This window comes from Hirundo rustica, chromosome 19 (assembly GCF_015227805.2).
Source record: "Hirundo rustica isolate bHirRus1 chromosome 19, bHirRus1.pri.v3, whole genome shotgun sequence".
NCBI classification, from domain to species: domain Eukaryota; kingdom Metazoa; phylum Chordata; class Aves; order Passeriformes; family Hirundinidae; genus Hirundo; species Hirundo rustica.
Window position 1 is genome coordinate 7,404,562 of NC_053468.1, and position 17,330 is coordinate 7,421,891.

The window sequence follows — 17,330 nt, forward strand, 5'->3', positions numbered from 1 at the left end:
AAGGCTTTAATCACAACACATTTTCTTAGGTAAGATCAACAAACTGAGAGAAATCTGAAATTGTAACATGCTGTTCTTGGACATGCATTGGCTCTCCAGCAGTCTTTTTATTTCTCTGGTTTTAGTTACCTTTTGTAGTTTTATGACAGGTATGACAGGCTGGAGCCACTTTGGTTGTGAACGCTTCTCTTTGAAGATTCTCCTTTTGAAATGAAATGTTTCTTGGCCATTCTTAACTCAAAGGTGGAACTTTATAGGGAGCGGGATGGAACTGTTTGCAGTGGGGGGAACTCCAGAGCAATTTTACTTCCTTTGAAGATGTGTGTTGTTCCTGAAGCTACTTCTGTGCAGTAGGAAAATCATCTGGGGCCAAGCAGGGAGTTGTGAGGCCGGTGGCATATCCCAGTGAGCATCCCACTGCCCCTTCCCTGCCAGCCCATGTGACCGGAGACAGCTCTGGGCACTCAGGATAGGCAAGAAGTTTTGTACAGATTTATTCTTAAAACCCACATCTGAGGGTGGGCCTGCACAGCCCACCTGGAGTTCATTGTTGGGTGCAAGCTGGTTGTGCTGTAGTCATTGGTTTAATTTGGTGGGTTTGTTGTTGTTTGGTTTTTTTTTTTTTTTCCAGCTACCTCCACGCTTCCGCCCACCCGTGTGTTTGAAGCTCGTTGTGCAGTGCTGAAGAATAATAAAGGTAGATAAAGGAAATTCATTACACGACCCACTGCGCTGCTGATGCTGGGTTAGGTGAGACCCTGCCTCTCCCGGGCTGAGGGGAGCGGAGCTGAGCTGAGCTGAGGGGGAACCTTCTCATGGCGGGGCTGAGGTGAGCTGAGCGGGAACCTTCTCATAGCCGGCCTGAGGTGAGCTGAGGGGGAATCGCCTCATAGCCGGCCTGAGGTGAGCTGAGGGGGAATCGCCTCATAGCCGGGCTGAGGTGAGCTGAGGGGGAATCGCCTCATAGCCGGGCTGAGGTGAGCTGAGCGGGAACCTTCTCATGGCGGGGCTGAGGTGAGCTGAGGGGGAATCGCCTCATAGCCAGCCTGAGGGGACCGCCCGAGGGCCAAGCTGAGGCGGGCAGAGGGAAACCTCACGCCCGGGCTGGGCTGTGGGGCGATCACCTCAGGGCCGGGCTGAGGTTTCTGAGGAAGCGCCTATGGTGGCCGGGGTGAGGCGGGCTGAGGGAGGACCCGCTCCTGGCCGGGCTGAGGCATTCCCTCAGGGCACCTGGGGGTGCTGAAGGGACACGCTCAGGGCCACACTGAGAACGGATGAGGCGCCGATCTGAAGCGGCCGACGGACCTCTCGGGGCCGGTCTGAGGAGGGATAAGGAGGCGCCCTGAGGCGGGCTGAGGGGATACCCCTACGGGCTGTTCTGTGGAAGGCTGAAGGGCCGGTGAAGAGCACGGCTGAGGGAGCACATGAAAGGGCCGGTTCAAAGGCGGCTGAGGAGCAGCCCTACCGAGCAGCCCCGGGCCGGGCTGACGGACCCTCGGGGCCGCTAGGGCGGGGCGCGCACGGCCGGCGGGCCGGGGCGGGGCGCTGGGCAGGGGCAGAGCCTCCCCGGGCCCCGCCCCTCCCGCCGCGGCCCCGCCTGCCCGGGCTGTCAGAGCCGGCTTGTCCCGGGCAGGCTCGGGGCGACCGCGGGATGCGGCGCTGAGCGCGCTCCGCTCATTTTCTCCGTCCGGCTGTCCGTCCGTCCGTCCGTCGGTCACCCCGCCCGGGCTCCCGCACGCCGAGATTCCTTCCCGCAGCCCATGATGTGCCTGGAAAGCGACGGCTCCTCCGGCAGCAGCCCGGGCTGCGGCGGGCGGCTCCGAGCCGGCGACGAGGAGGAGGAGGAGGACGGCGAGCGGGGCTGCTGCGGCCGGGGCGCCGAGGGCGAGGTGCAGACCCTGTCGGGCAGGATGAACCCCCCGGCGGCCGGCAAGCACCCCGACCGCCCCGCCGCCCTCCGCAAGGCGCCGACCCTCGGCCGGGCCCGGGTAGCGGCCGCCGGCATCCTCAGCGTGGGCAACGTGCTCAACTACCTGGACCGGTACACGGTGGCAGGTGAGCGCACCCCGCGGCTCTGGGGGCATCCCCCGCTGCCCGCGGACAGCCCTTCCCGGGCACGGTGCATGCCGTCCCCGGGGTTGTCCCGGGCTGGGCTCAGCGGGGCTCGCCCGCCGTGCCGGGGCTGCAGAGGGAGGGATGGCGTGAGGGATGCGGCGCGGCGGGTGCCCATTGTGCGGTATTGTTCTCTAGTTTGTCTGAATTTTATCGAAAATAAGAGGAGCGCCCTTTGTTTGTCTGGGCTCGATGGCGGAATGGGTGCTCGATGGGATTCGGGAGGGACCGGTGTCTGCGGCGCGCTCAGAGCGGAGGGCGCTCGGCGAGGTTCGGGGTGGTGGCAGACGCGTTATCGATCCCGGCTCGGGGTGAACGCTGCGGGCGACAGGTGCAGCTGCGGCCGGAGAGACACAGCCTGCTGCCAAACGGGGCGAGACGGGCTTGCGAGCGCGGTGTGTCCTTGGGTGAAAATCGCAGCGAAGCAAATCCCCTTTGCTTTGTTTTCTGCGGAGTGCCTGGAACACCCGGCTGCCCTTCAGCCCTGTGCCAAGGAGGGTCCCTTCCCTGCAGAACTCCCGAGCAGGTGACAGCAGAGCTGGCAGGAGCGGGCGCAGGAGGAGCAGCTAGGCAGCTGCAGTGCACTTTGCAAAGCTCGGTTTTCTTGAGGTAAACACTTAAAATCGTGCGCTGGTGGGTGTGTGATCAGCCGTGCTGTGTGAACCACTATGTTCCTCAGTACTCACTACTACCGTGAAGCTCAGCTCCAAAGCAAATGTCTGTTTGGATGTTTGCTGTGCCATCCCTAGAGAGGACTCCTTGTTTATTCTTGTCAGGCAATAACAGCAGGGAAGAAGATCATCACTGAACTTTTTCTAATTAGAAATGAAGTAGGCTTGTTGGTAATCAACTGTCTCATGTCATTAGAATATAATACATATTCTCTGTTTGGCAATACTGATAATTTTATCTTCAGAGCTTACAAAGGGGTTTGTGCATGTATAAAATTGTCTCTATGCATATATATGTTTTAATCACTAGGACTCAATGTGGTGTTAAGCAAATCCGATATTTGTTTATACTACATTAAAATAATATATGTTTGTAGGGCGGTGATAGGGAGAAGGGACGTAAATCCAAGTCTCTGTTGTCAGAATAAGTTGGCCAGGTTGTATTTATTTTGTCTGGAGTAGAGAGATGGGGAGGATTAGAAGGAAAATTCAGCTGGCAGCGTTGTGGCTTGTTTTTCTTTTTAGATGTGGCTTGTTCCTTCAGGAAATGTAAAGGCCAGTATTGGGTGATATTGAGCACGGCTGGTAGTCAGTCTGTCACAGAAGGAAGCTTGAAGATACAAGGTTAATCTGATGTTATTGAAGGAAATTGTAGTGTGCTCCCTTGCCCTCAAACAGGGACCTCTCTAAATAGAGTTTTACTACAAAGCACCTTTAATGCATGGGAAGTTTCCTTTTTAGGAAGCTATTCTTCCCCTCACACATTCTTTTAAAAAAACAGCAAAACACATGTAGTTCACCTATCTGCTCTAGCACTTCCGCTGAGACCTTTGCAATCTGAATTTTCTGCCTGCAAGAACTGAAAGCATCTTCTTTTCTGGAAAGGCTGGAAGGTGCCTGGCCAAGCAGAAGATAAAAATGCCTGCCTACTGTAATGTGGCATTGCCAAACCCAGTGCTGTGATTGCTGGCATTTCTAGGACAAGCGCTGGTATTACTGCGCTCGATAACTGCCCTGTGGAACTTACCTATTAACATTCAGCTTGGTCTCAAAGGTTTAAGATCTCAGACATCAGACTTGCCTTTGGGGTCAGAATCAAACTTTGCATGGGCTTTTTGTCTTCTGTCAATTGGTATTTACTTTTCAAACTGGTGTTATATAAAGTGCTAATCTGAAACATGAAATAATTTAAATCCAGCGTAATGGAAGAGTTGTGGTAATAAAAATTATATGTTTTGAGCTCAAAACTGACTTGATTATAAAGTCTTCTCTAAAAGTAATCTTTACTTTTGTGTTTTGAGTCTTAGTGCGTACCACATGCTTATGTGATGTGCACTTGCAGATGAATCAAGCTGGCACTTTGAATATTCAGCTCATGTCTCAAGACAGGTAATAATTAGTAAATACAACTCTCCAGACCTTCAAAGTACATTTCAAATATGAATTGTTGCAGCAACGTAATAAGGAATTTTAACACCAGCCACATTATGGCAGGGGAAGTAGCATCAGAAGTTATGGTTTACCCAAGGCCAGTGGACTGTTGTGAGAACTGGAATTAATTTCTGGTTCCAGCTCTATTTGAAACAAGTGTTAGAAGAGAGCAGTACCAATGGAAACTGGTTCCCAAGGATTTGTCTCTAGGGTGATCCCTGCTGTGGATTCTCTGATGTCAAATAATAGTTGACCTTTGTCATTAGCCTTTCTCTTCTTGTCTTATGAGTCTTGCATCTGCCCAACCATTTTTTTAAAATGAAAGTGTTGGAAGCTTTGGGACTTCTTCCTGCTGTCAGATTTAGTCAAAGGCAGGTCAGTGGCCTCAAAAGCGGTTAGGAGGCAGCTGGCAGACAGACACAAGCAGAGTGTCCAAGTGTGTCAGCATGATACTCCAAGTACATCTTGTGCCTTACTTGAGAACTTGGTTGCAATCATTTTGGTTTTCCATAAAGTATAAGCAAATGCAAGTATATATTTAGTGTGTGTGTCTGTGTATGTATATATTTATTTATTTATTTAACAAGTATATGCAAGTATGTATTTATTTACTGGGGGGAAAAAATCATATACAGAGTTATTTTCAGATGTAATTTCCTGAGTATCTTACACTTTTTTCCATCAAATCCTTACAGAAGCTGTATGTATCCAGTCAATGCAAGAGCATCTTATGTAATAGAAAGAACTAGGCTGGCCTGTCCTGTAGCACATCCTGCCCTTAAAAGTAAAAGATTTTGCATTTCTACAAAGCAAACAGCGAATGTGTTACTTCTCAGTGTTTACACTCTGGACACTTAAACGTCGTGTATAATGAGTTGGTTTTGGATAATCTGTTTTTCAAGTGCAGCGCACAAGGAAGCAGCTGCCTGTTGCCCTGGTTTTGGTTTAATGACTTCCCAGTGAGGACTAAATGAGTTTATGATGGGATCTGCCTTTTTGGTATCTGGGACAGAGCTTGAGTGCAGTTTCCAAGATACAGGGCATACACAGCTTCACACCTGACACCAAGTTTGCAGCTCTTTTGGGAATACATGGTGAAAATGGGCCTCCACTGAGGACAGGCCTGTTTCTTAAGGTTTAAGAGTAAGTTTCTTCCAGTACTTAAAAATGAAGAGTCAGCACAGCAGTAGTGGGTATTTCAATAAGGTCCTTATGTTTCCAAAGAGTTGGGAATTTCCAGTGCGTGTGGAGTATGTTGGAATATATTGATATTTGGGGGAAGCTGTCTCAGACATAAAGTACGAGTGCCTCTAATGTGGCTTTTGTAAAGAAAAGATGGAAAACTCAATCAGTGATGAGCATTACCAACTTGAAGGGAAATGATCCTCTGCAATTTTCTTAATAGGTCTTTGATCATACTGAAAACAGTTGCCTGTGGAAAAAGCATTCTTTCAAAAGCTGTGGTATTTCGCTGCTGTTAGGATAACAAACGAGTAAGGACAAGGGGAAAACAAAAGTAATGAAACCATTGTAGATTGAACACATTGTAGAAGCTGTGAAACTGCAGGATTGCAGCCATCCCATGATGCTGGGACATATCTTCTTCCTTAATGAAGTTTTGGGAAAAGTCATCTTGCCTTCAGAAGCTTGGAATGTGGTTTCACAATTATACCATGGGTGACCTTTTACTGTGCCTGCTGTTGACGATGAAAATAGTCTTGCTTCATTAGGGTGTCACCTCCACCTTCTAATTCAGATGCTACTTCCTGGCATTTCTGTAGTGCTTTAATTTAAAGGTAACGATTTAATTAAGCTGGAGAACTACCCAGCAAAGTAAATGAGTCTCACTATCCCACTACAGAAGGAGAAAACGAGTTGCAGAATGTCGGTGATTTGCCTGTGGTGATGGAGCTGGTGGCAGAGTCTTGCCTGGTATCAGTTAATCCTTGAGGTTCTCCATCCCTGTCGCACAATATGTCACAGACTTTGGTCTGCTGGTTCTGTCCTTTAAATGTCTGCAACTTGCTAATAACTGTATTTGTGTTAATTAGCCTCTCATTACAACACATAGTTGCAAATCAAATGCCATTCTTTGAAGATACATACATGCAAATGATCACTGAAAGCTGAAAGTCAAGTTTACAACTACGTAGTACAGACTCCAGCTGAAGGGTTAGGAAAGGTTCAGCACTAACTCTAAAGTACAAAGACATTCAAGAGGTTGTGAGCCAAAACTGCTTCTTGTTACTTGTGAGCTCACGTTTCTGACAGTCACATAGTGCTCCACTGAGTGTTTCTTAGTGAATTCCTACATGGAATGGGATAAAAAGAGCCCCTTCTCCCCTTGTAACAAGGCTATGCTCAGTGCTTATAGCTTCAGGGAGGGAAGTGTTAAGAGGCAGTGCGAGCACCCAGGACAGAGCTCTGGAACGGAGGTAATGCTGGAAAATGTTACAAAATAATACTGACAGAATGCGCTTGAGCCAGCAGTGCCACCAGCTCACACATGTGAGAGTTTGTGAAAGGATGGCAGTGTTTTACTTGGGCAGCAGGGACCTGCTAATGGTTCAGAATTCAACAAGTCCTGCTTTGGGAGCAGAAGTTAGACTTGAAGCTTGTGCACTTCAGAAGCAGGAGACAGAAAGTGCTCTGCAGCGCAGCGACGGGGACTGTGCCGTGGCATCTTGTTCCCTGGTGTTCTGTTTTCCCTGGGTGTTGGGCTATATTGCAAAGGCTGCTGCTTCCTGTTTGCTGGTTCTTATGCAAGCTGGCAGGATTTGTTCCAGAGTATTTTACATTTCAAGTGAAGTCTTATTACGTTTAATCATAGTATTTTTTTCTTCCTTGTGCTGTAGGTTTGCCAGATACTAACTATCTTTGTTATTATGTGCAGATTTTCCTGTTTGACTCTGAGATCCTCTTTCATGCATGTTGATTAATTTTATCCCCAAAGCATCCAAGTCATCACAGCCAGAGAATGTGGCCTTTATTACATGGAGTTAATATACTCATAAATATTGAGTGTGTTCTTAAGAATAATGTAATTATCTTATTATTCCCTTGATCTCTGTGACTGTCAATACCAGAAGCTTTGTGATAAAGCTTCTCTGGTCAAAAGTGGGAAATCTGTAATCATTCCTTCAGACTTTTCAAATACCATACCAAGATGCAATAGGGTTAAATTCTATCACTCAACTTGTATAATAAATAGGAATAACTGAGAACATTTGCTCTTTATTTTTTCTGGTACACTGTGCATGAGAAGCAAATAAGCTGCTGATGACGTAGCATCATGGGTTATAAATTTGAACAGATATTGTGAAAAACTGGTGACTTTTCCTGTAATAAAAATCCCATAGCTCTTGCTTGGTATTTCAATTACTGAGGAACTCGTGGTCGAAAGGTGTTATGATGTATCACCTACATCAAATAAGGTTAGTAAAGGTCATGAGATTCCTTTTAACTATGAAGAAAAGCTCCTGGTACCTCTTCAGGAGATTAAATGGGAAAACATGATTTTATTTAACAGATAAAAATTAAGAACCCCAGATTTATTATTTTTTTTTAATCAGCAAAATACCTCAATTTTTTTTTTTTTTTTTTTCTGATAAAAATCAGAACTCTTCTGAGTTGCTTGTTTGCATCATCATTGTTTGATGTGTATTATAGACCAGGACATCGTTGTGCAGCTTCTATGGAATAAGGTGATGCACCCTAAGTACTTATAACCCACATCTCTCTCCATATCTCCAAGATATATCAGAGAGCTGCAGGCCAAGGATGGAGAGACAGAGGGACACAAGAGACAGCACTGGTCAGTGCGAGGGGCCCTGGAAGATGAGCAGATGAGGCTTTTTGGTAGGCAGTATAGCCAAGGGGTGAGGAGGGATTTGCGGGAAGAAAAGGGCAGCTTTCAGCAAGAGTTTACATCCAAACATGATGAGTGTCACAGGAGAAAGGGTGAAGATGTCTGTTGGAAATGGATAAAGGAGGATGGTGCCCTTCTGGCTGAGAGAGTTTTGTGGAAATTGGGGCTATGGATGTAGGGTGATGAATGGTCTAGAAGAAATAATGTGTGTGCAAAATGAGTTCTACAAAAAACCTGTGAGGTGCCTAAGGGGCCACGGAAGTTAGTGGGAGTTGAGCAAAATGGGCTTGGGCTCAGAGCCCAGAGAGGTGTAAGTGAGGTGAACCAGCGCCTCATGGTTTTCAGAGAAGTTTGAGTACAGATCTTGGCGTGGACCTCTCCTGTAAATTGCATTTTTGGTGAACTGGTCTGAAATTCTTGGTCTGAAAATCAAGAGGCAAATCTGACACAGGTAGGGGCAAAACAAGAGAAAGAAACCCCCAAACAACCCAAACCAAAGAACAATCCCCCAGTCATTACTACTGAGTTCTTAACTACTGGGTGCCCCCTTTGACTTGGGTGCTGTAAAGCATCTCACCCTGCGGTTCATCGACTGGATGAGTACCCTACCTAGAACTGCTGAACTGCTGAGCACAGCAGGCATTGCAGCATGGTTTTCCTTTTCTCATTGTTATTTTGTGTGTGTTTTTAACTGATGTAACCCAGCTATTTCTGTAGGGTTGCAGGGAGAGGAAGTGAAAGGCATGGAGCACGAATATCCGTGCTCCTGGTTTTACAACAGCATATAGAAAATCAGGAGGATGAGAATGTCAGGGATCCTGGCTGACTGAAGAGATGTAGAGTCCTTCCCACTCGTGGTCATGACTTTGGACCTGTCACCAGTCAGGAGTGGCTGAAGGTTTCTTTTGGAAGGCTCTTGAATGAGCTGTTCAGGATGCTCTGGTGGCTCTTTCCACTCTTCATGGTGCTGTGTTTTATGGAAGCCTCTGCACAAGGCATGGCTGGAACCATGTTATCTCTCATGATATAAGATGAGAGTAAGGAATGGAATTCTGTCAGGCTGAACCTTCTAGCCAGCAGTGGAGCATGTCGTGAGAGCAACGTAGCTGCTCCCAGCTGTTCTGTACTTCTGTTCTTTGAGGGGATAAATAGCAATCCTCCTTCTCCAGAACTGATCTCTTGCCATAACAGAAATCATAACACAATTTTAGCTTTAGAGAAGGGAGAGAAAAACAGAAGAAAAGCCAGGCTTTATGCCTTGCCCGTCCTAAGTTCAGACTTGAGCAATATGAACATACCAGGATTATGTTGTTGGTGAGCAATACCATCTCCTATAGGGATTTTTTATTTGTTTCTTTGTTTTAGGATTTTTTAAAAATACATTTCTTATGCTTCTGCTGGTGGCCAGCAACTGCAGTAACTGAACAGAAGAGCAGGGGGGAAAGATCAGTGTTTATCTGGAGAATAACTGCAGTAACAGCTTGGAGCTTGGCTGGCAGAGTGAGAGAACCCCATGCTGGAATGAAAATCCTTTCAGCCTTGGCATGTGATGATTTTTTTTGTTAATTTTTTTTTATTTTAAGACTGCATTGAACCAAAACTGCAGTAATCCATCTTACTCCTTGTTTAGGCTTCTGCCAATAATTATGTAAATAACAGATCACAGTTAATTATTTGTTTCATAGCTTCCTATTTTCTCTATTTGCATTAGTAACATGTCATTATTGTCTTAGAATACAGCTCTGTGTTCTTGGCAACATGGAAAACAACAAAAAATGGGTGAACTGACAGTGGCAACAGGACTTGTGTCTGTGTGAAGTCTGCAGGGCCTGAATTACGCCTGTCTGAAGGTTGCCTCTGATTCCCATAGCTGTCCTGGGATTTGCTGATCTGTGCTCTCTGCATATTCTCATTTCAGAGCAGTGATCCTTCAGGAGGCTTTGCCAACAAAGCAGTATGGATCTGAAAGGGGGGGGGGGTGGTTGGGGGGGGGTCTTGCCCTGTTGTTCATTTGCAATTTTCACTTCTCTCTGCCTGTCACGTTTGCATTTCATGATCTGTGTCCGTGTGGTGGTGATGACCTTGGAAGTTTTGCTTTTGATCCTGGCTCAGGCTGCTGCTTCAGTACAGCTTTCCTACCAGGTGAGCAGTATGGGAAGTACACAAATCACTGTGTGCTCTTGCTCTGTTCCTCTTCAGTGGAACTTTTCATTTGAAAATGGGAGACTATGACAGGGTTTCTTTTCTAATAATTCTGCGTAAGATTCTGTATTCTCATTTTCACATTGCCTTTGGTGTTGGGTGGTTTTTTTCCAACAGACTGGTGCTTGTAAACTTTGCCCCAGCCAGACCCACTGGGGCTTGGCTGTCCCAGGCTGTAGGATGTAAATAATTTGATGTGACATCAGCTGACCAAGTGCCACTGCTGTCCAGGCTTTAGTCCCTGAGCAGGTTGGTGGATGAAATGTTGCTTATAGGATGCTGAATCAGAGCTGCTTAAGCACTTTGGGCCAGGCACTAATTTTGTGCAGTTTCAGGCGTGCTCTCAGTGCTAAATAATAATTAATACAGAATTGCAACACTATTAATAAATACCAACTGTGCAAACTATGCAATAAGGAGAAGTTACTTCTATTGCAGCAGTGTGGCTCATAAAGAGGGGTCATTGCCTGTGTTGGTGTGCTGAGCTATTAGAACTCAAATACTGCTGCAGTTATGCCAGTGTTAAAACATTTCTAATAGTCTTGTTATTTCCGTCTAGCAGCCAGAAATGCTGACTAACTTTCAGGATAACAATCTTTTATATATTCAGGAAACAAAATACCCAAGGGCCACTGGTGACTGACAGCTACAGCATGCTGATTAAAACTGACAGTTCCTGATCAGCTCCGTCTTGGATGTGTTAATTCCTTTTCTCATGGGGAAGAGAAGGCAGAGGACAAAAAGTTATTTAATGTAACAGTATTAGGATATGAGGCTTTTTTTTTTTTTTCCCTTTGCAATTTTTCAGGAATTTGTAACTCAGAAGTACCAAACAAAATACCTGAGCAATAGTGCTTGGAAGGGCAAACATTAATCTCTCCATGATGACTTTCCTATAACAAGGTACAGAGAATGCCAAGTGTTGGCTTCTAGCCATTGATTTTTGACTGAGAACAATGTGCTGAGCTTCCCGAGCTTCTGATGATCAGTTAATATGTGGTGTTTGCCTGCTTTATTCCCAACTGGTATTAAGACAAGTAAGATTTTTTTTTTTCCCCCCTCAAAATGAGAGGAATCAAGGTGCTGTTGCTCATCTGCACTTATGCACAGACTGCACAAGCAATTACTCAATCCCTAATGAAAAACCTTGAGTCACTGGTCAGAACATGAGGCTGTTGGGAGCCACTGGGCACTCAGCCACTGGTGCCCCACATAGTGAGTGCATCTCCTGCTCTCCTCCCTTGCCCTTCTCTGCAACAGCATTTTTTAGTCATTGAGGAAATAATCAACTTTATTTCCTTTATCTTGTGTTTATTTAATCTCCTTTTTACGCATGTGGAGATGCTGGATGCTCAGGAGCTGTTAGCAACACCTGCCCAGCATATGTTGCTGTGTGCTTTTCGGCTCTGGGGTGTACCTTGAACTGTACAGAAGCTGCAAAAGCAATAAAATTAATTAATTCTCTTTATTACTTCATTATAGCAGGGTCTTGGCAGATCTGCTAAAGTTTAGGGTCACTTGCTGTTTCCTGCATGAAACATATATTTTTAAGTAGTCAAAATTTTCACCTCTTACACATTGGCATTTCCAGCTGGGCATAATGAATGTTGCTCAGTTACTTTGTAAGCTGGGGCAAGTTTTGGAAGGTTGTGCACTGTTTTGTACGTGCTTTAACACCCAGGAAGGCAGACCTTCCATGACCTAAGTTTTGGGTCATGCTCTTGAGCTGCTGGACTTGGGAGCTTTGGAGAAGTGGCACTCTTAGAAATTGAAACTTTTTCAAGTCAAGTTAAAATTACATTTGTTCTTAAAAGTGTCTTGAGATTCATGTGGTATTAAGGCACATTTTTGTCAGCTATTTAGGGTGCAGTGGGAGTACTTTATGTTACTATAAAGCTACCAAAATTTTCAAGTTTTTGGACTGTGAGTCACGAGAGTTGCAACAGTTGGTGGAGAAAAGAGAGGTAAATCACTTTTGGTCTGCATTTTATTGTGCTTTTTAAACTTCTGTCTGGAAGTGGCCAAAATTAGTAATGCTTCTGTAGTCACATTATGTTCAAAAATATGTAATGGTTTAAATGTCAAACTGCACTTTATGGCAAGCTTATTTTTGCCTCTCAAATGTGTATTTAAATCACTTGCATTGCTGAAAGCCGCTTAACAAGAATAAATTAGAAGTGGAGCTGATGTTTGAATAAAACCAGAAGTTATGTGAGTGGCTGGGGAAAGGTCTCTGTCTGTAAGCACGTGCAATAAAATCTGAATCAGGATTTAACATTTTTGGTTTAAATATTTAGTCAAGCTCTATTATACCATCCCTTCTCATTTTCTTCGTGAATGGCAAATACGTTCATCACCATTTAGAAATTACTGGGCTTTGTAACCTGATGATGTTTGGTTTTATTCACTCAGACTTGTGCAATTGAAGCACAAACCACTTCAGTCCTGAGTGGGAGAGATTTCCTGGGCTACTGTTCCCTGCGCACGAGGTTTGTGTGTACAGCCTGGGCCCAGCAGTGCGAGAGCTGGGATTGTCCAGGCAGTCACAGACGTTCTGCCTGTGCTCCCTGTCCACAGAGAACAACAGGCAGGCTCAGCCGTGGTCTGGACACCGCTAGTTAGTAGATTTGTATCACTGATCTGATAATTAAGATGTTTGTAAATTCCATTAATCACCCTTTTGGCTGGCAAGTCCTCTATTTTTCAATGCTCCGCTTCTCTTTGTAGATTAGAACAAAAGCATTAAAGTTTTTACTTTAATGAAGGAAGCTGCTAAGAAGAAAATGTATCATTAGTATTTTATTTTATTTTATTTTATTTTATTTTATTTTATTTTATTTTATTTTATTTTATTTTATTTCTTCACTGTTTTCAGGTGTTTCTGTCATTCTGCAGGAGCAAGGTTTTGGTGGGTTTTTTTTGATCAATGCCTTTGACATAATATAGAAGTTCCCTGTTTGTAGCTTCCATTCAAACCTGTGGACTCCAGTTGCCTCTGCTAGTATTGAGTCATCAGGACAGAAGAACTAAAATACAGATCTTACAGTCATGCAGGAAGTTTCTATTTTTAAAAAAAAAAGGTTTAGAAGTATGATGTTTCTAAAATATATTGGCTCCTTTGTAATTACACACTTTAGATATTAATACATATAATTACAAAAGTATAATTAGACTCTGGTAGGTAGTGTCATAACAATTTTAAGGTATATTTAAAAATATCTTGTACCTAAATATCCCAACAAGAGCAATTTTAGTTCTTTAGTGATATTCCTGGACTTAGACTGGAGGACCTGATCCTAGACTCTGTTTTTTTCACTTTGGCTTTTTTTTTCCTTTTAACCCAGAATTCAGTAGAGACTGAATTGTTCTGTCGTTTAAAGGGTTCTGCTGTAAGATTTCGGGGCTAGAGGGAAGCAAGAGCACTCTTTGGATAATTTTAGGTTAGAGATTATTGTTACAAGAGAGTCTCTTGGCAGTTCTTAAAAAGCCAGCGAGTAAAAGCCTTGGTTGGTGGAGAGCTGAACCAGTGTAGCACCTACAAGTGTTAGGGACCAAGCGTCCCAGGCCGTGTGTGAGGGATGTTCGCAGAGCCACTCCAAACCCTCCTGCTCCGGGACCCGTGCCTTTGAGCAGATTGGTTTCCCTTTAAATCCAGAATAGCATCTTTCCAGTCCAAATTGCTATGCGGCATGTGGTTTGCTGAGGGGAAGGCAACTCATTTTTTGTGTCCCAGAGGCTCGGTGCCGTGTCAGCTGTCTGGTGCTCCTGCAATTTCATGGCGATCCCGCTCAGAGCCCTGCGCTGGGACCGCGGCTGCGAGCACCCAGTCCCTTCCCGTGGGTGCCCAGAGGGTCCTCGCTCCTGTCTTTGCTCTCCTTCCCTCTCTCTCCCTCTCCCCAGCTCTCCCTTGTGTGTAATCAAATTAAGCAGCCGCAGCAGAGAAGAGCAGCTCTGTTTGAAGCTGTCCCTCCAGAATGTGCGCACAGATTTCATCTCCTGCACCTGCCGCGTCTGGCTGCTGCTGTGACCTCGTGTGCCAGCAGCCTGTACTGATAAGCCTTCCCTGTTCCTTCCATCCCAATTAGTAGTTTTAAGGACATTTAATTGCTTGTCAGCCTTGTAAAGCTTGTCTTTGTACATAAACGCTCTGCGTTATTTTTGTAGAGGTTCAGTAGAAGAGTGCTTTCAGAGCATATAATGAAAGCTAGAGCAGGCGGTGTTAGGGGGTTTCTGTTAGACACATAAAGGCAGCACTTGCTGGGCAGTGATAGCTGTGTGAGGATGCTGTGTCATTTGAGCTGGAGCAGTCACTCATGCAACACTGCAGACTTCTCTTGGAAAGCCTTTGTAGGTGGGTAAAGCCTTTCTTGCTGTTTCTATTGAGATCCTTGGGCACTGTGCCTTCCCTGGAGTTCAAGACTGCTGCCCTTTGCCAGTGCAGGACCCAGTGCCAGCCACAGCAGCTGCCGTCTGGGCAGGCTGGGGATGCAGCAGCACAGGAGTGTGGAACAGGCACCGGGCTGTGAGACCTTCCAGGGCTGTGCAGGACCTTCCTCCGTGCTCTTCACTGCCTGATGAGCTCCTTGGAGTCACACCAGTCTAAAACCACCGCCTCCATCACTACCTTCAGGGCATTTCCTTGTGTCATGGAGCTGTCTCATTGAAATATTTTATGTTCTCAATGCAGAATTCTTTGCTTCCATACAGATGTGTATCCACTCCCTTTCCACCGCTGAGGATCAGTGAGACAGGATGAGCACAGGAGATCTTTATAAGAGCCCTGATTAGCACTAAACAGTGGTGTTTGGCTTCCTTTGGAGTTCATTGCTGCAGCCTCCCACTGAGGATAGCTTTTCATGGATGGATAATTTTCATTTGTGCAGCAGATGATGCAGTGAGTTAGAGGTAACAGTACCCATGGAAGGGTGGCTCTCTACTGGAATTGGAGAACATCAGTGAACTGAACAGGGGAGAGCCTCCCTCATTGATTCTGCTGTTGCATTGTTAAAAACATGCTAATCTTTTAGCTGCTCAGTCTCTCCCATTGGTAATTGCTAAATGTAGTTGCTTATGTACAAGCAAGCTCAAACAATGGAAAATATATGAAATATGAACCCTTTCTTTGTGCTGGGGTGGGAACATTTATCTTGCTGTGGTGAGGAATGTTCACCTCACATTTCCTAACATTGTGTTCAGCAGATGAGCTGTTTCCTCCTTCTCCTTCAGGTTTTGGTCTCTCCTTTGGGGACGGGGCTGAGGCCATACTCAGATGGGCTGTTAGAGTAATTATCCAAATGAACAGGCATGGCTTTAAAGATGCTGTTGTGTGATTTTATTGTTATTGAGTGCAGCGGGTGGAAATTGGCTTGGTTCTTGTTTAGTTTTCTCCATAGTTCAGTCTATTGACATGTAGATGAGCGAGAGTCACTTTAGGAAAGAACTGCCTTTTGACTCTAATAGTCCCCAGTTGGGAGAAGACTAAAAGAATGCAAGAGAATCTAAAAAAAAAAAAAAAAAAATCCCAGAGCTGACAGCCTCCAGTCAAGCAGCATGTTTGCAAAGATGATGGAAATTTTCATGTGGCTACTGAATTTTATCTCTGCTGGGTGACTCTGTCAATGTTAAATGGCTGAGAGAAACCGCCTTGTACAGGCATGGGTATAATTTTACACATCCTAAGGTAAAGAGAGTAAATGATGGAGAAACACTGTTCTTAAACAGTCTTAGCCAATTTCATGGAAACTCTAACAACAAAATATATACAAACCCTCTTTTTTTTAAAAAAAAAAAAAAAAACTCTTAAAATAGAGATGAGGTTAAAAGGAGACTGTGTCTAATTTTGTTTGTCGCTTCTGGTGACTTGAATTCCTCACAAATTGCTGGTTTGTCTGCAGATCTGTAATTCCCGCATGCTGTAATTTTGCCTTTAGAAATGTTGGCCATGGGCAGCTCTCTGAGCTGGAATTTTGAACATTTTTTGAACAGTTTTGAACACTCTTCAGCATGGTTTTTCTCTGTTTGGTGGGGGTGGAGGCTCCTGCCTTGCAGGGAGGATGAGCAGCTCCGGGTTTGCCGGGACAGAAAGCCCTGGGAGGGCAGTGAGGACGAGCAGGGGTGCAGGAGGCGCCTGCTGTGAGTGCCGAGGCAACGTCTGGGTTGTGTGTTAGCTGTGGAATTTGTACACTTTGGAAAGCAGTGGAACCATCCAGCAGGAAGGTGTGCTGGACAAACAGGCTGTCCTTTTCTGCAGTACTTCAATATGTGAGATCAAGATACTATGGGAACAATTCTGAGGCATTTGTTATGGAAAATCCAAGAATTTTCCAAATAATGTGCCCTGCTCTTTAATTCCTGTCAGCTGCTGGAAGGATCAGCTACTGCTATGAACCTTTGGCCGGTTTGAAATCATTAGCTACATGCTTTCAGGTTCAGCTAGCACCCAGTCTCTTAATTTTATGCCATATGTTTAACTGTTATGTCATAAACTGAAAGAATATAGCATTTTTTATCTAATCTCAGAACTTGAAATGCTGAGATGAAAGGAGAGATGGGTATGAGTTACACTTTGATCTGGTTTTCATCATTTCAGTTGGGTTTCATCTTGGTGTTTTTTGGTTTTTTTTTTTGTTTTTTTTTTTTTTTCTTTTTTTTATTTTTTTTTTTTGTTGGGTTTGGGGTTTTTTTAGGAGTCCAAAGAAATTTAAACTTACTCTTTGTTGTTTGCTTTTTGCATCAGTTTTATCCTCTTGGCATCTCCTGTTGTTATGACTGTTGATACTCTCAAGTAAGAGGATGTGACAAGTAAATGCAATTAACCAGCTCTTCAGGGGCTTATGAGGTAAATGAAGCTGTGGATGGAGGTCAGTCTCAAAGTACAAAGATACTTTCAACTCTTGGTATTTTTACGTTCCTGCTCCGCTCTAAAATTTACTCAAGTCTTGATGCTTACTGAAGTAGTCATGGATGCGTTTTGAATCTGAAATGGCTCGGGAAGGCTCTTGAGTTATACAGTAATTATGTAGTTTCCGTTTACACTTAGGAATTGC

At 44.9% G+C, this 17,330-nt stretch overlaps 1 protein-coding gene across 2 annotated transcripts in view; it reads left to right on the plus strand.

Annotated features, from left to right (window-relative positions):
* The first annotated feature begins 1,701 nt into the window (after positions 1 to 1,701).
* LOC120761237 (sphingosine-1-phosphate transporter SPNS2-like) overlaps positions 1,702 to 17,330 on the plus strand; it is a 134,565-nt gene continuing 118,936 nt past the window's right edge. For both annotated transcript variants that reach the window (XR_005703584.2, XM_040082284.2), the window contains exon 1: positions 1,702 to 2,055. Coding sequence is in view for 1 of the 2 variants with exons in the window: in XM_040082284.2 (XP_039938218.1) it covers positions 1,761 to 2,055 (295 nt within the window). In the remaining variant the exon portion in view is untranslated. The remainder of the gene's footprint in view (positions 2,056 to 17,330) is intronic.